The sequence below is a fragment of the Micromesistius poutassou genome, assembly GCF_964030765.1.
Source record: "Micromesistius poutassou genome assembly, chromosome: 2".
Taxonomy (NCBI): domain Eukaryota; kingdom Metazoa; phylum Chordata; class Actinopteri; order Gadiformes; family Gadidae; genus Micromesistius; species Micromesistius poutassou.
This window is the reverse complement of record NC_140272.1, coordinates 7,379,662-7,404,389: the sequence shown is the minus strand read 5'-3', so window position 1 is coordinate 7,404,389 and position 24,728 is coordinate 7,379,662. Positions and strand designations below refer to the sequence as shown.

General features: G+C 49.3%; 4 protein-coding genes across 6 annotated transcripts; 2 read left to right on the top strand and 2 right to left on the bottom strand.

Moving 5' to 3' along the window:
* Positions 1 to 542: 542 nt before the first annotated feature.
* On the bottom strand, positions 543 to 9,180 carry ddx27 (DEAD (Asp-Glu-Ala-Asp) box polypeptide 27; the record flags this gene model as incomplete). 2 transcript variants are annotated; one of them, XM_084464772.1, is made up of 21 exons in its annotated part: positions 9,004 to 9,180; positions 8,192 to 8,347; positions 7,643 to 7,702; positions 7,357 to 7,558; positions 7,228 to 7,271; positions 6,840 to 6,926; positions 6,633 to 6,738; positions 6,355 to 6,528; positions 5,861 to 6,011; positions 5,669 to 5,768; positions 5,348 to 5,489; positions 4,865 to 5,018; positions 4,655 to 4,736; positions 3,825 to 4,002; positions 3,149 to 3,255; positions 2,905 to 2,998; positions 2,578 to 2,669; positions 1,822 to 1,942; positions 1,590 to 1,683; positions 770 to 1,102; positions 543 to 627 (listed from the first exon to the last, which is right to left on the bottom strand). In XM_084464772.1, exons 1-21 carry the CDS (start codon positions 9,088 to 9,090, stop codon positions 612 to 614), a joined length of 2,580 nt encoding a protein of 859 aa, XP_084320898.1. In that variant the 5' UTR covers positions 9,091 to 9,180. The 2 variants fall into 2 exon arrangements, with proteins under 2 accessions (XP_084320898.1, XP_084320899.1); XM_084464773.1 differs by lacking the exon at positions 543 to 627 and having other exon boundaries at positions 766 to 1,102.
* A 555-nt stretch (positions 9,181 to 9,735) lies between these two features.
* Positions 9,736 to 13,970, bottom strand: snrpb (small nuclear ribonucleoprotein polypeptides B and B1). 2 transcript variants are annotated; one of them, XM_084463766.1, is made up of 7 exons: positions 13,845 to 13,970; positions 12,482 to 12,633; positions 11,863 to 11,974; positions 11,619 to 11,771; positions 10,963 to 11,092; positions 10,724 to 10,849; positions 9,736 to 9,879 (listed from the first exon to the last, which is right to left on the bottom strand). In XM_084463766.1, the coding sequence occupies exons 1-7, from the start codon at positions 13,845 to 13,847 to the stop codon at positions 9,842 to 9,844; spliced, it is 714 nt and encodes a 237-aa protein (XP_084319892.1). In that variant the 5' UTR covers positions 13,848 to 13,970; the 3' UTR covers positions 9,736 to 9,841. The 2 variants fall into 2 exon arrangements, with proteins under 2 accessions (XP_084319892.1, XP_084319891.1); XM_084463765.1 differs by having other exon boundaries at positions 10,724 to 10,860; positions 10,965 to 11,092.
* Positions 13,971 to 15,597: 1,627 nt separating this feature from the next.
* Positions 15,598 to 19,046, top strand: LOC311339353 (E3 ubiquitin-protein ligase RNF182; the record flags this gene model as incomplete). The annotated part of the gene is made up of 6 exons (XM_084464731.1): positions 15,598 to 15,645; positions 15,800 to 15,953; positions 16,414 to 16,481; positions 16,819 to 16,936; positions 18,217 to 18,431; positions 18,867 to 19,046. 6 exons carry the CDS (start codon positions 15,598 to 15,600, stop codon positions 19,044 to 19,046), a joined length of 783 nt encoding a protein of 260 aa, XP_084320857.1.
* Positions 19,047 to 22,114: 3,068 nt separating this feature from the next.
* Positions 22,115 to 24,125, top strand: LOC311338350 (regulator of G-protein signaling 9-binding protein; the record flags this gene model as incomplete). Its single annotated transcript, XM_084463580.1, has 4 exons — positions 22,115 to 22,316; positions 22,946 to 23,149; positions 23,443 to 23,585; positions 23,946 to 24,125. 4 exons carry the CDS (start codon positions 22,115 to 22,117, stop codon positions 24,123 to 24,125), a joined length of 729 nt encoding a protein of 242 aa, XP_084319706.1.
* Between the last annotated feature and the right edge of the window lie 603 nt (positions 24,126 to 24,728).

Here is a 24,728-nt window from a genome sequence, read left to right as displayed (position 1 = left end):
TGGTCCGCGGGCCGCCAGATTCCCATCCCTGGTCTCTCCCATACATAATGACCTGTCTATACTGTTTAACCCCTGCCTGCTCCTCAATGACCTGCCTCTGTACTGTCTAACCCCTACCTGTTGCTTTATGACCTGCTCCTTAATAACCCGTCTCTGTACTGTCTAATGCCTAGGTGTACCTATGGCTGCATTATATTTTGTTCTTAAGCTTCTTACTTCTTTTAAAGCTACTACTGTCTTGTGTATAAATGTTTTAACGAGCACTGTTATTGAAATGCCGATTTGAGAGCGGAGCAGCACGTCAACAAACTGGTTGGCAAATAAAAAAACAAATGATTTAACTCCAGCTTTCTCAAAGTCACCGTCTTATTTTAGTAACGCTGACAAACAGATGAAAACAAAATGTTGTTTGAAGATCATATGAAGTTACGTTACGCGTAACGTAAGTGGATTTGTCGATGTAGTGATGTACGGTGATGTTGTGGTGAGTCAGTACATTCATCAAATCTTTACCAAACACTTTATTAAAGAAATCTTTATTAAACACATCTAACTGAGGAACATGAAGAACACAGAACATCCAAGAGCTACAGGGGACGACCGAAGACTGCTCAGCTCCTACTGGGCCTGAAACACAGAGAACCATCATACTGTTATTGCATGATATAATACATGGTTCATGTTATTAGACTGATCCTGTTAGTATAGACCTGTTGATGTGATTATAGAATGATCATGTTGTTATAGAATGGTTTGATTAAAGACTTACCTTGATTTGAATCCACCTCTCCCTCCGCCTCCACCTCTTCCTCCTCCACCTCTTCCGCCTCGCCCTCCACCACCTCTTCCTCCTCCACCTCTTCCTCCTGCTGTTCTTCCTCCTGCTCCACTTCCACCTCCTCTCCATGGTCCACCTCCACCTCCTTCTCCGCCTCCTCTCCCTCCTCTTCCTCTTCCAGCTCCTCTTCCTCGCCCTCCTGCTCTTCCCCCTCCTTCTCTTCCTCCTTCTCCTCCCCCACCTCTTCCTCCTGCTCCTCGTGCTCCTCTTCCTCCTCCTCTCCTGTTGGACATCCCTAGGCGCTTCCGGTCTTCAAATGATGGCCTACAAGACAACATGGGTTACAACCGCAGGTAGTTCTGATCCGAGTGATCGGATAGGTCAACTACACCTTTAGAATGTGATCAAATAAGCAACACAGCACACCTAGAACAATGCCCCATCACTCCGCCATTGACTCATAACACGACACTAGTAGCTAAAAATTGCATGTGAAACTTGTTGACATTATAGCAGAATTGGCCAATAAAAATAGTCTACGTTAATTTTGCTATGTGTTGCTCTCATTAGCAACACAACCCAATTAAGTTCCAATTACGACACACATCTTTGAACGTTTAGGGGTACTTCAAATTATCATCAAACTGAAAGGTTGTTTGTGCAGAGTTTCCATGAAATTGCACAGCAGCACTAGCGCTGTTCAAGATTAGCATGTACAACCAATAAAATCCAAGCTGGAAAGACATTTGGAAGACAGACAGACAGAGAGACAGAAAGACAGTCAGGGGGTCAGACAGACAGAGGTACTTACCCAGCTCTGTATTGTTTGAGAACCTTGCTGCTAGTGTTGGTCAGCTCTTTGTCAAACACTGAATTCTTCGTAGTCTTAGCTGGCTTTGGCTTGGCTGCAGACAGACAGACAGAACACATCTTTTGTTGATTAAAAGCTCACATTTACATCAAGAACCATTTTCTCCTAAGGTTTTGGGTGAATGTCATGGTTTTCATAAATAATAACAGTAACTGTAATGAGGTGTTCTGACCTTTGGGGGCCGCCGTTTCCTCCGGCATGGCTCTGGCTCTCTGGGGCCGTCTCTCTCTCTTGGCGGCTCGCTCAGCATACATCTGGGACTTCAGCAGCTCCATCTGGGCCCGGTCCTCCGCCTACACACAGCCACACATTATCTACGTCACCTCCACAACCCAGCCTCAAACTGAGCCCTGTCCTCTGCCTACACAGAGTCACACATTAGCTACGTCACCTCCACAACCCAGCCTCAAACTGAGCCCTGTGCTCTACCTAAACACAGTCACACATTATCTACGTCACTTCGAGCTCCACCAAGCCTCCATCACCTCCACCACACAGCCTTCATTCCCTCCACCCAGCCCCCATCCCCTCCACCACCCAGTCTTTATGACCTCCATCCAGCCCCCATCCCCTCCACCACCCAGTCTTTATGACCTCCATCCAGCCCCCATCCCCTCCTCCACCCAGCCTCCATCCCCTCCACCACCCAAGCCCCCATACCCTCCACCACCCAGTCTTTATGACCTCCATCCAGCCCCCATCCCCTCCACCACCCAGCCTCCATCCCCTCCACCACCTAGCCTCCATCCCCTCCTCTACCCAGCCACCATCCCCTCCTCTACCCAGCCTCCATCCCCTCCTCTACCCAGCCTCCATCCCCTCCTCTACCCAGCCACCATCCCCTCCTCTACCCAGCCTCCATCCCCTCCACCACCCAGCCCCTCGACCACCCAGCCTCCACCCTCTCCACCACCACCACCATACTTACTGTCAGCTCCTTCCTCTTTCCATCCTTGAGGAACTTTTCCCTCTTCTTCTTCCCTCTGAGAGCCAGGTCAAAGTCCTGCAGAGCCTTGGACACTAGAACACCATCCGTTCATGTTACATATATGTTAAGACCATGTGACACTAGAACCCCATCCGTCCATGTTACATACATGTTAAGAACACAGGTGACACCTTTACATACCATGATGCATTTCATAGTGCACACCATGTAACATGGATACCATGATACATATAATGATACACACCATGTTAAACAACATGTAACACACCATGTTACACTGGACCAGACAGGAAGTGTGTCACTCACTGCGTTCCTTCTTCCTGTCCTGAGGCGTCTGGAACCAGGTCCTCTCCGGGGCCACCTCCTCCTGCTTGGTGAGACGCTTCTGGGCCACGCTCAGCTGAACACACACACACAGGAGGGTCAGCACACACACACACACACACACACACACACACACACACACACACACACACACACACACACACACACACACACACACACACACACACACACACACACACACACACACACACACACACACACACACCTGGGCCTCAGATGCAGCCATCTCCCTCTCCTCTCTCTCCAGTCTCATGACGGCGTAGACGTCCTTCTCAATAGCCCGAATATGAGAGGCAAACCTCACCACCACATCTAGAGAGAGGGCCGAGAGACATAGACACACAGTGTAAGAGCCTCTGGTAGAGGGACATAGACACACAGTGTAAGAGCCTCTGGTAGAGGGACATAGACACACAGTGTAAGAGCCTCTGGTAGAGAGACATAGACACACAGTGTAAGAGCCTCTGGTAGAGAGACATAGACACACAGTGTAAGAGCCTCTGGTAGAGAGACATAGACACAGTGTAAGAGCCTCTGGTAGAGAGACATAGACACACAGTGTAAGAGCCTCTGGTAGAGAGACATAGACACACAGTGTAAGAACCTCTGGTAGAGAGACATAGACACACAGTGTAAGAGCCTCTGGTAGAGGGACATAGACACACAGTAAATTCTGAGGTTATAATAATGCGGTCTGTCCACCTGTTTGACCCCTGTATGCGTCTTTCTGTCTGTGTACCTGTCTGTCTGTGTACCTGTCTGAGTGCGTACCTGTGGGGATGACCTGGGCCTTCACAGTGTTCTTGAAGGTCTACCTGTGTGTGTATGTACCTGTCTACCTGTGTCTGTGTACCTGTCTGTCTGTCTGTGTGTGTGCGTACCTGTGGGGATGACCCGGGCCTTCACGGTGTTCCGGGCTGTCTTCACAATGTCCTTCAGCATGCGGCGCTCCGTCTCGCCCACCAGGGACACCGAGCGGCCCGCCCGGCCCGCACGCGCCGTGCGCCCCACGCGATGCACATAGTGCTTCACCGTGTTGGGCATGGTGAAGTTAATGACCTGCACACAGACGGGTTACACACAGACAGGTTAATGACCTGCACACAGACGGGTTACACACAGACGGGTTAATGACCTGCACACATACAGGTTACACACAGACGGGTTAATAACCTGCACACAGACAGGTTACACACAGACGGGTTAATGACCTGCACACAGACAGGTTACACACAGACGGGTTAATGACCTGCACACAGACAGGTTACACACAGACGGGTTAATGACCTGCACACAGACAGGTTACACACAGACGGGTTAATGACCTGCACACAGACAGGTTACATAGACGGGTAAGTGACCTGCACACAGACAGGTTAGTGACCGGCAGATCTGGTCTAGATCTAGTCTTGTGGTGGTCTAGATCTAGTCTAATGTAGTCTAGTGTAGTCTAGCTGTAGTCTGGTGGTGATCTAGATCTAGTGTAGTCTAGATCTAGACTATTGTTGGCTAGATCTAAACTAGTGTAGTCTAGATCTAGTCAGGTGTATTCTAGATCTAGTCTAGCTAGATCTGTATTTATCTGTATCTAATCTAGTCTAGATCTAGATCTAATCTAGTCAAGTGTAGTCTAGATCTAGTCTAGTGTATTCTAGATCTAGACTAGTGTAGTCTAGATCTAGTCAGGTGTAGTCTAGGTGCAGCCTGGTACCGTTTTGACTCCATCGATGTCCAGACCTCTCGCGGCCACGTCCGTAGCGACCAAAATGTCGATCTGCTCGTCTTTAAAACGCCTGGAGACACAACATCACCTGACTGTTTAGGGTTATGACATATGCTGCTGATCTACGCATCAATCAATAAATTTACATATGAAAGGTAAAAAAAGTTTATCATTGTATGTATTGAGTACGTTGTGTACCTCAGGTTCTCCAGCCTCTGAGTCTGGCTGAGGTTGCCATGGAGCTCGGCCGCCTTGACACCCAGCAGGCCCAGCAGGATGTGCAGGCGGTGGGCCTGCTTCTTGGTCTGGGTGAAGAGCATCACGTGGTCCTGGAACGTCCTGGTCACCAGGGCTGGAACCAAGAGATTATTACACACCTCGCATACTGTACAAAGTACGCTAATGTCACCAGCATGCTAATGTCGAGCTAATGCTAAAGGTATGCTAATGTCGAAGTATTGCGAACGGTAGGCATATTTGGAGCTAATGTTGAGCTAATGCTAACGGAAGGCACATTTTGAGCTCTTGCGCCAATGCTAACGGTATGCTAATGTCGAGCTAATGCTATAGGTAGGCTCATTTTGAGATAATGCTAACATCGTGGTAATGTGGAGCTTATACTAACGGTAGGCTAATGTTGAGCTAAAGCTAACGGTATGCTAATGTGGAGTGGGTGCTAACCGGCTACGATGGCCTCGCGGTCTCCCTCTCGGTTGGGTCGGATCCTGACGAACTCCTGACGGAGGAACGGAGCTACGTCCGTGTTGCTGTTCACGAAGATCCTGATAGGCTGCTTCAGGGACACTGAGGCCAGGTCCTTGACCTAGATCCACAACACATAGATACATCACCTAGATTGACCACATATAGATACTACATCACCTAGATACACACCACATAGATAGTACATCACATATATACTACATCACCTAGATACACTACACATACACTACTACTAGTAGCAGCAGTAGTAGATCTACGTCAGCCTAGTCGCAGTCCTACCTCGTCACTCATAGTAGCGGAGAACAACATGGTCTGTCTCTGGTAGGCACACATCCTGATGATCTCCTTCATCTGCTCCTCAAAGTACTCATCCAGCATCCTGAAACACAGTAAAAACAGACCATGTGTCTTACAAGTGACTGTGCATGGCTGAAGCCCTAGTATACAGTATATCAGGTAGCTGTATCTTACCGGTCAGCCTCGTCCAGGATCAGGATCTCTATGTTGGTGAGCTGGAAGGAGGGCGTGTTGTGGAGGTGATCGATCAGACGACCCGGCGTGGCGATCAATACGTCTGGACCACAGCGCAGCGCCGCCTCCTGGGACTTCACATCCAGACCACCTGAAGAGACAGACAGACAGGGTGAGTACAGACAGACAGACAGACATGGTAAGGAGAGACAGACAGGATGAGGAGAGACGACCGAAAGGGTGAGGAGAGACAGAAGGATGAGGAGAGACAGGGTGAGGAGAGACAGACAGACAGGATGAGGAGAGACAGACAGACAGGATGAGGAGAGACAGACAGACAGGATGAGGACAGACAGAAAGACAGACAAACAGAGAGACAGGATGAGGACAGACAGACAGACAGGGGGTTAAAGTAGTCTGGATAGAGGGTGGGGGGGGATTAGTCCTTTCTGGGTGACAGGGTGAGGGGTTAGAGGGTTAGAGGGCTGACATACCGACGGCCAGGCAGGTGGAGATGGGGGTGAACTGGGCCAGCTGTCGGGCCACCGAGTGGACCTGGATGCCCAGCTCCCTGGTGGGGACCAGCACCAGGACCCGGGTCACCTGCGTCTCCTTGGGCTTGTAGAGCAGCCGCTCCAGCACGGGCAGCATGAACGCCGCCGTCTTACCTGGGGGAGGAGCACAGGGTCAGCCAATCACAGAGCAGACAGAGGGTCAGCCAGCCAATCAGAGAGCAGACAGAGAGACTGTGTGTGACGTGATTGGTCGGTACCTGTGCCAGTGGCAGCGCAAGCGCAGAGGTCACGACCCAGCAGACCCAGAGGAATACAGGCCTTCTGCACCGGGGTGGGCTCCCGGAACCCCATGGTGCTGATGGCCTGTTACACACACATACACAGAAATACATCTACATAGTTAGATAAATATCGATATATACATACACACATGCTCTTAATATGAGTGAGAGGTCAAAGTTCACCTTGAGCAGGGGTCGGGACAGGTTCATGTCCTGAAACATCAGCTTGTCATCATAGTTAGAGGCATCCTCATAGAAGCAGTCTGGAGCCTAACACACACACACACACACACACACACACACACACACACACACACACACACACACACACACACACACACACACACACACACACACACACACACACACACACACACACACACACACACACACACACACACACACACACACACAGTAAGGAACTGCTGTGGATCCTATAGTAAGTCACATTGAGATTAAGTGTTGTTTTTTTTCAAAGGTGACCTGGCCAAGGCAGGTCACACAGTTACAGACAGAAAACACTAAAGGGACCACACTAAAAAAGACTAAAAACCATGGCAACAGGACATACCTCGTCTCTTTTCCTCTTCTTTCCCGATTTATCCCTCAGAGTGTCTACACATGGACACACACACAGAGGTTAGACGTGTATTTAACCGCGAACGATGACATATTTAGTTGTTGGTGTGCATGTAGTTACCGGCTTTGGTGAGAACCTCTTCGTCAGCAGAGTCAAACTCATCCTCATCATCCTCACTCTCTCCTGGCTCCTCTGGGGCCGGTTTAACGTCTCCATCATCGCCGTCCTCCTCCTCGTCGTCCTCCTCATCGTCGTCATCACCTTCCTCCTCCCCTTCCTCCTCCTCCTCCTCCTCCTGCTTGGTGCCTGTGCCAGACTTCTCCTGTGAAGAGCATCCCTGTTAGTGATCACCATGGCAACTAGCAGCATCAGCAGCAGCGACTAAGCAGATTTCATCAACACTCACCTCCATTTTCCTCCTCTTCCTCACTTTATCGATCTTCTCGTCTAGCGTGGTCGGAGCGCTCTGAAAAAAAAAATACAGTTAGAGCCCCGGGTAGCGTACCCCAAAACTAGTTAAGACCCCCGGTATAGTGCCCCCAAAACTACAGCTAGAGGCCTGGTTACAGTACCCCAAAACTACAGTTAGAGCCCCAGGTACAGTATGCCAAAACTACAGTAAGACCCCCCAAACTACAGTTAGACCTCAGGGTATAGTACCCCAAATTTACTGTACTGTAAGTATAGTTCCCCAAAACTACAGTTAGACACCCGGGTATACTACCCCAAAACTACAGTTAGACCTAGGGTATAGTACCCCAAAACTACAGTTAGACACTGAGGGTATAGTACCCCAAAATTACAGTAAGACACACAGGGTATACCGCCCCCCCCCCAAAACCCCTCTGGATTATTGGTGAAACCTTTGACCATGCTGAATGACATCTCTGTGATCTCTGAACTTGCCTGCCCCCCCCGCCCCCGCCCAGCAGAGCTCAGAGCGGCGGACACTCACCCTCTTCTTGAGCTGTGACATCACGTCAGCCAGTGCCCAGTCCTGGTCGTCAGGGGCATCTCGCGCCCCGAACTCAAAGTTGCTGTTGAAGTCTCCGGTGCCACGGCCCTGCCGAGCCTCCTTCTTCTTCCTGTTCAGCACGATGGGCTGGTCTGCCTGCCACACAACACAACACCTTCAGTCACGCTGCGGACTGATGTACTGTGGAACCTACTGCATGTACCGACACACAACACAGAGTCTGTACCTATCTCTACAGCTATGAGACTGTACCTTGAACTATAGCAGAGTCTGTACCTTATCTATAGCTGAGTTTGTACCTTTCTCTAGAGCTACAAGTCTGTAACTTAATCTACAGCAGAGTCTGTACCTTTCTCTATGATCCTTTCTCTATAGCTGAGTTTGTACCTTTCTCTACAGCTATAAGTCTGTAACTTAATCTACAGCTGAGTCTGTACCTGTATCTATATCTGAGTTTGTACCTTTATCTAGAGCTATGAGTCTGTACCTTTCTCTAGAGCTATGAGTCTGTATCTTTCCCTATAGCCATGCTATGAGTCTGTACCTTTCTCTAGAGCTATGATTCTGTACCTTATCTATAGCCAGGCTGAGTCTTTACCTTTCACCATGACTATAAGCCTGTCCTCTTACGTTACTCCACGGCTATGAGACATGAGTCTCTACCATTCTCAATCACTAAGCTATGAGTCTTTACCTTTTTACATGACTATAAGCCTGTCCTCTTACGTTACTCCATGGCTATGAGTCTCTACCACTAGGCTAGCAGCGTGTAGCCCACAACATAAACTTACTTCTCCATCCTCAGAGTCCGTCTCCGGTTCTTCCAGAACCTCATCATCGTCCAGGATGGTTCCGACCAGGTCCAGTTCACTCAACATGGTGACGTCTGGTGGAAACGATCACTTCGTTTCCAGATCAGATCGGAAACTGATCAAAACAATTTGTTTCTCTACGCTCGTGTCCACGGCGCTCACGTGTGGGTAAGGGGAATGTGTTGGCGGAAGTGACGGACCGTGTGCGGAAGTGGAAGGAGGACGCTAGGTCCGCCCTAGCGGTCGGAGGAATAAACTGCTTAAATTTATTGAAATTTCATGAAATCCTTTCGTTGGTTTCAAATTAAAAACATTGGATGTTTAGTCTGCATACATTAATGTTTTAGCAGCTCTTTAACAAGATAGTGAATTTGACCTCTTTAGCCACTATCACTGCTATACATGGTTAAATAGGGTATTTCACCATCCCTATAGTAGCGAGTGCATTTAACCATCTCTATAGCAGTTAGTGCGTATAAACATCTCTGTATCAGTGAGTATTTTAACCAGCTCTATCATAATGTATTCAACACTATAGTAGTGAGTGAATAACCATCTCCATCGCAGTGTATTTAACCAGCTCTATAGCAGTGATAGTGAATTTCCCATCTCTGTAGGAGTGACTATAACTATCTCTATAGTAGCAAGAGCATCTATATAGTAGTGATAATAGTGAGTGAGAACAAGTTACCAAGGAACAGACACAAAGTAGTAAGTCAAAATGTCCCAAGGACTCTTTATTAAAAAAAACATAAAACACAAAAGTTGAAACTATACAACTAGCCAGGCGGGGATGGGAGGAGGGGGAGGGTGTCGTTCAGGGTCTGGGTGGGCGCATGCCTGGGGGAGGCGGGCCTAGAGAGGGAGAGAGTTCCGATTAGTACAGAGGTCACATGACACAAAAATGGTCTCAAAGGTAGAAGGCTTGCACAGCATATTTTTTTATTCTTCATGTCACTGGGTATATGGCATTTGTGGAAGTTACAAAAAGTAAAAGATGAACCAATGGTGATAGAACTTTATTATGCATGATATGTCAAGCCTACAATTCTGTCTAATATGCAATTACCCTACTCAGAGAAGGCCATTTGCTGGGTTTAAATACTCAATTATATAATCATAATAATCATATATATATATTAAAATACCGGATCTGACCGATCACTGGGCTGTAGGTAAATGAGTTTGGCAGTGAAAGACTGCCGTGTAATAAAAATCACATGGCTTATAAACTGCTTTAGGAGCTGGACGGAGTTATCTCAAGGATGTTATAGTGGTAATACTTTCATAATTCCGTTTAATGTTCTGGTAAATCAGTGATGATTCTTTCCCCTTGTTTCTCTTGGGAAGTTTTGAGTGTGTTTACACACTGTGGCACACACTAAATAACAAACTGAGTGGGGAGCATTGTTGAATGTTTCAAACTGCCGTGATTTACAGTTCAATACATAGTATACAAGCAACATGACCAGGAAGAAAACCAGAAAAGATGTGAGAAACGGCACCCATCAGCGAGCATGTGTGGTTTTTAAATACAGAAAGGAGCCTCTTTATCACACACACACACACACACACACACACACACACACACACACACACACACACACACACACACACACACACACACACACACACACACACACACACACACACACACACACACACACACACACACACACACACACACACACACCATTACCTCTCATGCCAGGGGGCGGTGGCCTCATGCCAGGAGGGGGCATTCCCATTGGTGCTCCACGGCCAGGAGGCATTCCCATTGGTGGGCCCATGGGGGGCCTCATGCCGGGCGGTGGGCCCATCATTCCTGTGAAGCCAAAACGTTGGGTGTTAAAAACCTTCAAAACCAACACCAGTTTGCCCACAACATCACCAGTCTCCCCCAAACCATGACCAGTCCACCACCAGAGCTCAACTCACCAGGGGGCGGGGCTCCACGGCCCATTGGGGGAGGGGCTCCGCGACCAGGAGGGTACTGCGTCGGCGCTCCTGCGATGCTGGCGCCTGCTGCTGCCGCGGCAACCGTTCCGCGGCCCTGGGGGGTCATCACCTGGGATACATAAAACATATGGTACATGAGTCACTTAATACACAGAACCCACTGCAGTAGCCACCTTAGACGAGTGATGGAATTCATCACGCAGCCCACTCACGGGCCAGTAGGCTGCGTGATGAATTCCATCACTCAGATTGTTATTGGAAACTCTGCATAGTCGTACAGTAATTGATAGTTGACACATTCTGATTTTTCTCAATGTCTAGTTCTTTCATGATGTGCCTGGTGAGAAAATACATTGGGTCCTCTTAGGAGGCTGAATAATAATCTCTGGAGCACAGTCACTGCCTCGCACCACATTTTCATGAAGTAAACGTTCCCGCTTTGCATGCTACGCTTGGGAGGCTGTTGCTAACTTAAGTTGAACCGCTGTCATCAAACGCCATTTTTATGATTACAATTCAAAACAGTCTGACTACGAATTTAAACGTGGTTTAGGTGGACAACCGGTAACTGTTTCAGCCCTAATGCACCCATAACACTACACATGTCACAGGCTCCAAATGGTCGTCACGTTTACCTGTTGCGATGGCCCGCCCACTCCTCTGACTGGTCCAGCCAGACCAGCGGGGGCCTGGGGCATGGGAGCTCCTGCTGGCACACCACGCCCTGCAGCGCGCCCAACCCCGGGGCCACCGGCCACGCCCGCCAGCGGAACCCTGGCGATGCCCGTCTGGAACACACAAGGTCAAAGGTCAGATGTGGACAACAGCCAGGAGGGTACAGGAGATCAGTGATTAGGTCACAGGTTTTGGGTGTCTCACGTCTTTTGGTGGTGGTCCTTCTACCGTCATGGAGACCAGGTTCTCCCCGCGCAGCAGAACCAAACCCAGCACCCTCTTCTCCTCGCGCTCCGGCTGCTTAGAGTTCTTTGGCCTGCACACAAACAGCAAGACGTCAACACAACCCCACAAACAAGCCATCAACACCGTACAACAAGATGTCAACACAACCCCACAAACAAAGCAAGATATCAACACAACCACATAAGTTACAACAGGCCGTCTAAGGACAACAAACATTAAAAATACATGTGTCATGAAGACATTGGATATGGATATATTTATACACATTTCTCATTCATCAATGTATTGGTGCCTATATGCAGCAGGGACGTGACGCACGGAGGCCGTAGCCTGACGTCGAGAGGCCTGGCGAGAGGCCAGTTAAGCATGGTCTAGGCGTACAATGAAAACCAATACAACGGCCTTGGCAAAAACATTGGAGATTTTGTAAACAAGTGTCTCGAAACACCTACGATAATATGTGTGTGTATATAATATATATATTAGGCTGAAGTTAATACTGTCGGAAATATTAGGTGGACAAGGTGATGTTACACTAGAGATGCTGACGTTAATAAAGATATGGCCGGGGTCTTACTTGATCTTCCTGAACTCATCGCAGTCACAGAGGATGAGGTTCATGTGTTTGTCGAAGGCCTTGAACGTCCCGATGAAGATCCGGCCGTCCTGCAGGATGCACCTCATCCTGAAGTCTATGTGCTGCAGCATCTTGCTGCTCTTTCCCACCGTCTACAGACAAACAATGATGCCTCAGGTCAACGTGGGTTGAGATGGCAAAAGTAGAACTTCATTGCCCATCATGAAATGCATACAAGATGTATAACAAATGATTACACAAAGAAATAAGTCTCAAAGTTGAGATCATGGTTAGGATAGGGGAAGTCGACGGATTGGATGATCCAACAGACAGGTAGATGGACAATAAAACTGAAAGACTTATTGCAACTCGGATTTGCAATACCCGGTGCAGAGGCCGAGCCCACTCCATAGGAATCGGTCCAAGTGTGCATATTCAGACAAATGTATAAATTCATCATTGTGGATGCATGTGCATTTGTATGCACGTATTTATAACGTGCATACAAATGCATGCGTGCATAAATCGGAAGCGGAAGAAGACTGAGCAGGAAGTCGGATTCCATGTTTGTTTTTCGGTCCAAGGATTTATACATGCATGTTGGAGTCTAGCTTGTAAAAATAAAATAAAGATTTTAAGCAAATTGATCATATCCAGCCCTGCCCTGTTGAGGCGTGGAAGAGACACGAAACTAAGCTTAACATGCAGACTTTGCACAGTTACAGGTTAGACCATTTCCTATCGATTTAGATGGGACCAGAGCCTCTGGATGAGACTATCTGGGAATTAAAGCCTGCGCTGGTACACAGGAGTATGTAGGACTGTAAGAAATCACAAGGGTGGGGATTGACTACTTTACCAAGACTACACACGAATATAAACTATACAACCGCTTATGCTGTTGAATGCATGTTTTCTTCATACGAGGTGTACATTTGGAAAGAAGACATGGAGATATGTGGGACTCCTAAACACAAAGGGATATCTGGAACCATGATAACAGATCTCCCATTTAACACAATAAAAGCTCCAGACTATATACAACAGGAACCAATGCAATGGGTTAGTAAACTGATAGCTACAAGATTGTTCCCTCCCGCCAATGTTCTGGAGACTCGTTATACAAATTATAAACAGTTTCTGGTGAAGACAGCAGTTACAATTTTGATAAATTATATAATTCAGACGAAAGCCGGTAGTGAAAAGTTACCGAACAGAAAGGCGATAACAATGAATGGCGGCCATCGTTCACTGTACGTCTGACCAGAGCGCGAAATCTGCCGTGATTCAATCATCGAAAACATAAAATGAAAGTCAGGAGACAACTGAAACAAAAATATGGACTGGAAAACAAAAGACTTACCATCTTAGCGGCTGTGATGGCTCCGATATCAGTCGGATTTCGCCAAAAATGTTCAAAAATTGACCCGCGAAGCTCCAACGGGGCTGCTGGGTTTTAAAGTGGAGTTACAGGAAGTGATGGAGGGCGTAGAACAGGAAGTGACGGAGGGGAGACGGAGTGCAATTCGATATTTGCTCCGTCGCCCCCATCTCCTTTATTACAAAGTCCCCATGTATTGCAGAACCTTTTTAAACGCATCCTGAATTCAAATAAATAAATCACCATACAATGTAATATACTTTAATTGTTAAAAACAAGACACACGGTGACCCATCTTCCCTCCCCGAGGTGATTTTATGTCCAATGACTTCATGCACTTCAGAAGTCCCCTGAACTTCATTTTACATAAGATGCGTGTCTATAACCCGATAAGCCTGTGAAAATACAAATGGACAAACAAGTTATGTATAATAACTTTGTGTTTTCGTCACGGGGGACAGAAGGCGCGGCAGCGGACGGGCTGCTTTCACCTTGGGTTCGTTGCCACGGCAACCGAGGGGGAGAGATGTATCGGTGCTGATGCTGCAGTGATTGGGATGCCCGCCTGAGATCTAAAGTGACTCACCGACCCCGCGAGGCGGCGAGGAAGATGATGAGGAAGATGACAACGAGGAAGATGACGATGAGGAAGATGGCACGTTAGCATCTTTCCGTTAGCATCTGTGTAGCCCTGATACACGGGCCGGACGTTAAGGGACTGTTAATGAGCTGTTGCTGCTGAACTGCTGCAGTGTGCAGGAGAGGGGCTGCCAGAGGACAGACGGACAGGAAGGAACATTCCAACAGGTAAAGAACACACGACCCACACACACACACACGCACACACACACACACACACACACACACACAACGTTCTTTTAAATATCAGCCAATCACGTGGCAGCAGGAGCTGCCCTACATCAGGATGATAATGATAGACGAGCGTCCGTCATTCCATTTATTTCACTTTATTTCTTCGTTCGTGCACAAAGTGTTGATAACCGATCTGAAACCCACATTGAGATGAAAACTGTGAACTTGTCCAGCAATATTAATAATGTTAAAATAACCAGTAAGATAAGCACTGTACAAATGTCAATAACACCATCACAGTCTACCTAAATACTGTTTCTGACGGTACAGCCTACCTGAGTATTGTTGCTAACCACAGCCAGCCTACCTGAGTATTGTTGTTGACCACAGCCTACCTGAGTATTGTTGCTGACCACAGCCTACCTGAATATTGTTTCGTACCACAGCCTACCTTAGTATTGTTGCTGACCAGTCACCAGCCTTTATGACCACAGCCTACCTGAGTAATATTACTGACCACAGCCTACCTGAGTATTGTTGCTGACCACAGCCTACCCGAGTATTGTTGCTGACCATGTCTTTATGACCACAGCCTACCTGAGTAATATTATTGACCACAGCCCACCAGAGTATTGTTGCTGACCAGCCTTTATGACCACAGCCTACCTGAGTAATATTATTGACCACAGCCTACCTGAGTATTGTTTCTGACCACAGCCTACCTGAGTATCGTTGCTGACCATGTCTTTATGACCACAGCCTACCTGAGGATGGTTGCTGACCATGCCTTATTGCCTTTATGACAGCCTACCTGAGTAATACCTACCTAGTGTCCTAACTAAGCAGCTATAACCTATTACACTCCTCTCTTCAGATTGGATGACCCCTACTTCCTGGTGGAGCCTGGGAAACAGCCAAAAGCATGAAGCAGCTGCCGGGGGCGGAGTCTGGCCCAGCCGCCGAAGGCAAGGTAATATCTTCACTAACATACCATATATACATACACATAGATCTATATCTATTATGTGAATGTGTGCAGGAATGGGTGAATGTGAGGCAATATTATAAAACGCTTTGAGCGGCCACTGGTTAGAAAAGCGAGGTATAAATGCCCCGTGCTGCAGGTGGAGGTGTGGGGCCAGTCTCTGGTCTACACTGTGGAGGAGCTGGAGTGTAAGATCTGCTACAACCGCTACGACAGCCGCAGCCGGCGGCCCAAGCTGCTGTCCTGCCTGCACCGGGTCTGCCTCAAGTGTCTCAAGAAGATGGTGGACGTGGGTGAGTCTCCTCCCCCTCTCTCCCCCTCACCCTCTATCCCCCTCACCCTCTCTCCCCCTCACCCTCTCTCACCCTCACCCTCTCTCCTCGCCATTTCTCCCCCTCCCCCTCTCTCTCCCGAAACCTCTCTCCACATTACCCTCACACTCTCACCGTCTCTCACCCTAACCCTCTCTCACCCTTACCCTCGCTCCCCCTCACCCTCTCTCCCCCTCCCTCACCCTCTATCCTCAGCCTCTCCACTCACCCTCTCTCCCGCTCTCTCCCCCTGACCCTCTCTCCCCCTCCCCCTCTCTCCCCTCACCCTCTTACATGATTTGCCGAAATACAATAAAGGGAAAGAAAATGAAAATGCCCCTTTGACCCTGAATTAGTCTGGGGAGACCCTCACACTGACCCTACAGACACAGGAGGTAGACCAGGAACAGGTCCTACTCCTGACTCTTCTCTTGTCTCTCAGGGGAATCGTCTCCTTCGGTGGTCAGCTGTCCGTTCTGTCGTCATGAGACCTACATCCCCGATGAGGAGGTGAGCCCTCATGGGAACACGTTCAGACCTGTCTCGCCTGGCGTGTGATGATGTATGGCCACATTTAGCAAACTGGATTTTCTACGAAGTGGGAAGGTTGTGACCCTGAAGCTGCTCAGCAGTCCCATCTCCGCCTTGCTCCTTTCCTCAACCCCTCCTTTCCTTGGCCCCACCCAGTTCTGTGGCTCCACCCAGATGTGTGGCCCCACCAAGATGTCTGGCTCCACCCAGATGTGTGGCTCCACCCAGATGTGTGGCCCCACCAAGATGTCTGGCTCCACCCAGATGTGTGGCCCCACCCAGATGTGTGGCCCCACCCAGATGTTTCTCTGTGCAGGTGTGGCTGATGGAGGACGACCGCCACGTCCTGGCCGTGCTGTCCTGCCACGACCAGCTGGGCCACGCCAGGCTGCCCTCCGGGACCGAGGTGGTGCTGAGCCCAGACAGCCTGACTGGTAAACTCACCCTCACACGCTGACCCTTATCCTCTAACCTTAACCCTCACCCTCTAACCTTAACCCTCACATGCTGACCCTCACCCTCTAACCTTAACCCTCACCCTCTAACCCTCACCCTCACACGCTGACCCTCACCCTCTAACCCTCACCCTCTAACCCTCACCCTCACACCCTGACCCTCAACCTCGTACCTTAACCCTCTAATGGTTACCCTACCGCTAACCCTAACCCTCACCCTCTAACCCTAACCCTCACCCTAACCCTCTAACTCTCACCCTCTAACCCTCACCCTCACCCTCCAACCCTCCTACTTGCACCCTCTAACCCTCACCCTCTAACCCTCACCTCTAACCTTCACCCTCTAACCCTCACCCTCTAACCCTCACCTCTAACCTTCACCCTCTAACCCTCACCCTCTAACCCTCACCTCTAACCTTCACCCTCTAACCCTCAACCTCTAACCCTCACCCTCTAACCCTCACCCTCTCACCCTGACCATCTCAAAGCATGCCAGACATGCATAACGATGTCCTTCTCAGCCGTGTGAGTCTTGTCTGGTGTCCGTCTGTAGGGGGGCAGTAAAGGCCTTGTCTGACGTCCGTCCATAGGGGGGCGGGGGCAGTAAAGGTCTTGTCTGGTGTCCGTCCGTAGGGGGGCAGTAAAGGTCTTGTCTGGTGTCCGTCTGTAGGGGGGCAGTAAAGGTCTTGTCTGGTGTCCGTCCGTAGGGGGGCAGTAAAGGCCTTGTCTGGTGTCTGTCTGTAGGGGGGCGGGGGCAGTAAAGGCCTTGTCTGACGTCCATCCGTAGGGGGGCAGGGGCAGTAAAGGTCTTGTCTGGTGTCCGTCTGTAGGGGGGCAGTAAAGGTCTTGTCTGGTGTCCGTCTGTAGGGGGGCAGTAAAGGTCTTGTCTGACGTCCATCCGTAGGGGGGCGGGGGCAGTAAAGGTCTTGTCTGGTGTCCGTCCGTAGGGGGGCAGTAAAGGCCTTGTCTGACGTCCATCCATAGGGGGGCGGGGGCAGTAAAGGCCTTGTCTGGTGTCTGTCTGTAGGGGGGCGGGGGCAGTAAAGGCCTTGTCTGGTGTCTGTCTGTAGGGGGGCGGGGGCAGTAAAGGCCTTGTCTGGTGTCTGTCCGTAGGGGGGCAGTAAAGGCCTTGTCTGGTGTCTGTCCGTAGGGGGGCAGTAAAGGCCTTGTCTGGTGTCTGTCCATAGGGGGGCAGTAAAGGCCTTGTCTGGTGTCCGTCCGTAGGGGGGCGGGGCAGTAAAGGCCTTGTTTGATTACAGGAGTGGAGGGAGCGGAACGGGGAGGAGCGGCGGGCGAGGCCTCCTCCGACTGCCTGGTGCTGACCATCATGCAGCTGCCGGGCGAGTCGTCCGACTCCCTGAGCATGATCAACATGCTGTACCCCTCCTCGCTCCCCTGCAGCACCTCCACCCACAAGTGCCGCGCCTGGACCTCCCGGAGTCTCCCTCGCTGCGTGCTGGGGGCCCTCTGCCTGGTGCGTCCTGTCCGTGGGCTTAACTAGTTTAACTAGTAAGAGTACACCATGTGCTCCATGATACTATAACTAGTACTAGGACACCATGTGCTCCTTGATACTTTAACTAGTACTAGTACACCATGTGCTCCATGATACTTTAACTAGCGCTAGTACACCATTTGCGCCATGATACTTTAACTATTACTAGTACGCCATGTGCTCCATAATACTTTAACTAGTACTAGTATACTATTTGCTCCATAATACCTTAACTAGTACTAGTATACAATTTCCTCCATAATACTTTAACTAGTAAACAATCTGCTTAATAATATTTAACCAGTACACAATCTGCAACCCTCAGATGAGGTGACATTCAGTTGTCATAGCAACATGGACAGTGAAGGCAGATTAAATGAACCGACGGAGCTGGTAATGAGTGTTTGTTTGCAGGTGTACTTCAGCTCCCTCCCCCTCGGGATCTACCTGCTGATGATTGGTCAGCTGTGGCTGGGGGTGGTCCTGGTCAGCCTGGTTCCCTTCACCCTACTGCTCTGCATCCTCTACGGCTTCTGCCAATGTCTCTGTCACGAGCTGCTGGAGACGCTGGGCCACCACAACACCGTACCCTAACCCCATCGTACCCTAACCCTACTGTACCCTAACCCCACTGTACCCTAACCCCACCCTTACCGTACCCTAACTCTACCGTACCCTAACCCTACTGTACCCTAACCCCATCGTACCCTAACCCTACTCTACCCTAACCCTACTGTACCCTAACCCCACCATACCCTAACCCCACCCTTACCGTACCCTAACTCTACCGTACCCTAACCCTACTTTACCCTAACCCCACCGTACCCTAACCCTACTCTACCCTAATGTACCCTAACCCCATCGTACCCTAACCATACCCTAACCCTACTGTACCCTAACCCCACCGTACCCTAACCCCACTGTACCCTAACCCTACTGTACCCTAACCCCATCGTACCCTAACCCCACCGTACCCTAACCCCACCGTACCCTAACGCCACCCTACACAAACTTCACCATACCCTAACCCCAGCATACCCTAACCCCAGCATACCCTAACCCCACCATACCCTAACCCCACCGTACCCTAACCCTTCCATAACTTATTGAAGACTAGTCACACAGCACCCCTCTCTCTGAGCCATGGACAACAGCCCAGCCTTTCTAAGCTACAATCACCAGCAATTACTGACACATAGCTTCACCTGGAGGAGACTGGATAAGGACATCATCACGGTGAAGAGCTGAGGATACGGGATGATGATATGGTTGTTACTGTAGACACCATGTGGTCCCACTTCAGTCCTGATCCTGACACATACATTTCAACTGAACTTATAGACTTCAGTCTTGGCAGCCATATGAATGGTGTTATTTATCTTAAACTCTTCTGTGTAGTTCATGTCTAAATTAAATGCAACCTCCTTGTAACTCTGGTCATTTATAGGCTATCCAACATCTTCATTTCGATAAACTGTCAAGATCCTGTTACTATGGTAACCACTGTTCCAAACTGTATGTAACTCTTGTAACCCCTGTGGCAACCTGTGAGTTCTAGAACACTGTGGTGTAACTATGGCAACCTGTGAGTTCTAGAACACTGGTGTAACTATAGCGACCTGTGAGTTCTAGAACACTGTGGGGTAACTACGGAAACCTGTGGGTTCTAGAACACTGGTGTAACTATAGCAACCTGTGAGTTCTAGAACAGTGTGGGGTAATTATGGCAACATGGGAGTTCTAGAACACTGGTGTAACTATAGCAACCTGTGAGTTCCAGAACACTGTGGTGTAAATATGGTCGGCATTGAGTTGTAGAACATTGTGGTGTTACTATGGTAACCAGTTCTTTCTGTTTTTTTTGGTTTATTTAACACTCTGGGTTGGTTGACTCTGGGTGTGAAACTGGTTTCAGGTTAAAACTGATTTGACTCTGGTTGTGAAACTGGTACTAGGTTAAAACAGAGTTGACCCTAGCTGTGAAACTGGTTGAGTCTAGCTGTGAACTGGTTTCATGTTGGTTTTTGAAACAAAACATGTTGGTTTCAAAACAGAATTGACTCTGGATCAGAAACTGGTCTCATGTTAAACAGTGCTGTTCAGAGCGGCTTATTTTTCCGAGCATACACATGTTTCATTTGAAGATTAATTTATCTATTTCACCTGAGCTGCCCTGTAACACTCCTGTAGGACGGACATGCTGCTTGGAAAGTGTAACGTCTGTGTGTCAATGCCCAGTGTTTCATCAGCTGTGCAGATGAACCACACCATGGCAGTGTCTGCTTCTGTACAGTCAATCAATTACAAGTCTTCTTGGATTTTAACGAGGCCTGAAGTTGTTAGATGTGGGGTCATGTCTGTGTCAGTGAATGTTTATTTTTATCTTTAATAAAACACAAAACTAAGATCTCTGATTGTTTCGTCTAGTTAGGTCACAGTGGACATCTGAATATGTTGCAGAACTTCTGTCTATATATATATATATATATATATATATATAAAATATATACACATATATATACATATACACATACAGTATATATATATTTCGTTTTAACCATTTAATTGCATCTAATATAAAATATATATAATAATCAGTATACATTTGATTTATATAGCGCTTTTCTAAATACTCAAAGACACTTTACAGAGTGAACACAAAATAAAATCATTTAATAAGAATATATACTTCCTATATCCTACAGCTACATCCTATTATATCTTACCCCCTGTATCCTACCCCCTCCATCAGGTGGAGGTTAGAGGAAGACAGCCAGCCTCGTGTAATGAGAGAGGGAACCACACAAGGGGCCGAGAGGCAATTAACAGATGGAGCCTAGGGAGTCCTCCCACCTCCCAGGAGAGGGGAGGAGAGGGGAGGAGAGGGGAGGAGAGAGGAGAGGGGAGGGGAGGGGAGGAGAGAGGCGAGGGGAGGGGAGGGGAGGGGAGGGGAGGGGAGGAGAGGGGAGAGGAGGAGAGGAGAGAGGAGGGAAGGAGATGGGAGGAGAGAGGAGAGGGGAGGGGAGGAGAGGAGAGGAGAGAGGGGAGGAGAGGAGAGGGGAGAGGAGGGGAGGAGACGGGAGGGGAGGAGAGAGGAGAGGATAAAGGTCTACTGGAAGAGAGGAGGTGGAAGGAGAGGAGAGAGAAGAGGAGGAGAGGATGTGGGAGGGAAAGAGAGGAGACAGGAGAGGAGAGAAGGAGAGAATGGAGGGGAGAAGAAAGGGGAGAGGAGGGGAGGAGAGAGAAGGCTGGGAAGAGAGGAGGTGAGTGGGAGGGGAAAGAAGAGTGGAAAGAGGGGAGGGGAGGGGGGAGGAGAGGGGAGGAGCCTAACCTGTGTTGGAAACCTTGCCTCCTCTCGAAGGAGCAGAGGTGATCTGGAGACTCTGAGGACGCACACGTCTCCTAACGCCTAGCTAGGATACAAGGAGGCTTGGACACAAGGGGGCTAGGACAGAAGGTGGTGAGGACCAGACCTCCCTGTCTCTCTACCTGGCTGACTCTCTACCTGGCTGTCTCTCTACCTGGCTGACTCTACCTGGCTATCTCTCTACCTGCCTGTCTCTCTAGCTGAGTGTCTAACTGTCTCTCTACCTGGCTGTCTCTCTTCCTGCCTGTCTCTCTAGCTGAGTGCCTAACTGTCTCTCTACCTGTCTGTCTGCAAGATGAGTCGCTGGCGGCGGTCGGTGGACGAGCTGCAGGTGAGACGACGGCAGCTGGGTGAGTGCGAGCGCGGACAGGAAGCTCTGAGCCGGGTCACTTCCTGCTTCCAGCAGCTCTCGTCCGCGCTGGGCAGCAGCTGTGATGGCAGCTTCTTGAGAGAGGAGATGGAGGAGAGCAGAGTGCTGGCCTACAAGATCTACTGTGGTACGACCTGTCTGTCTGTCTCCCTGTCTGTCTACCTGTCTGTCTAGCCTACAAGATGGGGCAGCTGTGGCCTACTGGTTAGGGCTTCAGCGTTTAAACTGAAGGGTTGCCGGTTCGATCCCCGACCCAGTAGGAAAAATGTGGGCGGGGGAAGTGGTTGAGCACTGCTCTCCCATGCCCACATCCATGGCTGAAGTGCCCTTGAGCAAGGCGCCTAACCCCTCACTGTTCCCCGAGCACCACTGTAGCGGCTCACTGCTCCGGGTTAGTATGTGCTTCACCTTACTGTGTGTGCTCTGTTTTTCACTAATTCACGGATGGGATAAATGCAGAGACCAAATTCCTTGTATGTGTGAGCATACTTGGCCAAAAAAGCATACTTGTCTTGTCTTGTCCAAGATCTGCTGTGGTACGACCTGTCTGTCTAGCCTACAAGTTCTTCTCTGGTACGACCTGTCTGTCTAGCCTACAAGTTCTTCTCTGGTACGACCTGTTTGTTTACCTGTTAGAGGTTAGTGTTATTGTGGTCTGTTGCAGACAACGTTCTACGAAAACATACGTTCCATCGATACATACATGGTTCTATACATACATGGTTCTGTGTTGACCTTTGACCCCACTGTTCCCAGGGTTATCCCGGCGGCTGGTGGGCCTGCTGGCCGAGTGTGACCCTAGCTCGCCCTCCCCGGGGGAGAGAGAGAGTGCAGAGCGAATCTGGGTCCTCTTCCTGTCCGCGCTCGAGCACTTCCTGTTCGACCTCCAGAAGGCCAACCACCTGATTGGCCGGTTTCCACTGACTCAGCGCTGTGATCGACGCGCATTGGTCAACACAGGTCAGCCCGCCATTGGTCAACACAGGTCAGCCCGCCATTGGTCAACACAGGTCAGCCAGAACACATACTGTTTCTTACTATATAGTAAGAAACAGTATGTGTACTATATAGAGTACTTTTCTTACTCTATATCAGTTTAAACGGGGCCACCCTTAGTATAATATGTTCTATCTAGGGTCATGTGACTATCGTACATTATAACAGGGTCAGGTGACTACTTACAGAGTCAGGTGACTACTAACAGGGACATGTGACTATAGTACATTATAAAAGGATCATGTGACTACTAACAGGGTCATGTGACACCATGGCGGGGGTGGCTGCACGCGCGGCGTCAGTCCAGACCCCCTGGATCACCGTGGAGGAGGCGCCAATCCCGGGGCTGACCAATCACATCACAGGATTGGAGGATCTGCTGCAAGACATGCAGCTCAAGGTAGACTCCTCCCCCGACCTGGGTCCAGATCTCTGGTTCTAGTCCTGGTCTGTGGTTCTGGTGGATGGTCAGGTTCTGTGGTTCAGGTTCAGGTCTGGGGTTCTGGTAAGTCCAGGTTTGTGGATCGGGTCCAGGTGTACAGTTCTGGTCTCTCTGGTGGGCCTTGGGTTTTGTGGGTCCAGGACTGTGGATTTGGGCTGTGATTCGAGTAAGTGCAGGTCTGTGATTCTTTTGGGTCCAGGTCTGTGATTCTAGTAAGTCCGGGTCTTCTGGTCTCTGGTTCTTGGGGGTCTAGGACTGTTATCTGGTGAGTCCATTTCTGTGGTTCTTCAAGGTCCAGGTCTGTGGTTCTGGTTCCAGGTCTCAGTTCCCTTCTGGTCCGTGGAGTCAACCCAGCAGGCGTGGGCGGAAGCCGCGGACCTGATGGAGGACAGCATGGAGGACCTGATGGAGGTGGAGGTCGTCGCCAATGACAACAAGATGAACACCTGCTGCCCTTCCTGCTGCCGCCTGGGCTGTCTGCTCTGTGTGCTCAACTAGCCAATAGAATCAGAGCCTTGGATCACCTAACCAATAGGATCAGAGCCTGAGATCAACTAGCCAATAGGATCAGAGCCTGAGATCAACTAGCCAATAGGATCAGAGCCTGAGCTCAAATAGCCAATTGGAAAAGAGCCAGGGATAAACAAGCCAATAGGATGGAACACTACAGATGGCATCACAGCACCAATCCGACCTCTTAGTCGGTTAGCTTGTAGCTGACAGGGAGCTAGCTGTGGTTAGCTTGTAGCTGACATGGAGCTAGCTGAACCACCTAGAGGCCGTTAGAGGAACTACATGCTAGTCTCTAGTGAACCACCTAGAGGCCGTTAGAGGAACTACATGCTAGTCTCTAGTGAACCACCTAGAGGACGTTAGAGGAACTACATGCTAGTCTCTAGTGAACCACCTAGAGGACGTTAGAGGAACTACATGCTAGTCTCTAGCGAACCACCCAAAATGTATAATAAGTCATTTTAGGGTTAAAGAGACAAACACATACTTATTAATATGGTTATTTCAGCACTGCTTCACATGCAATAATAAACAAGTTTTTACTATAACGTGTATGTTTACTTTGTACAGGAACAATTAACAAGAAAT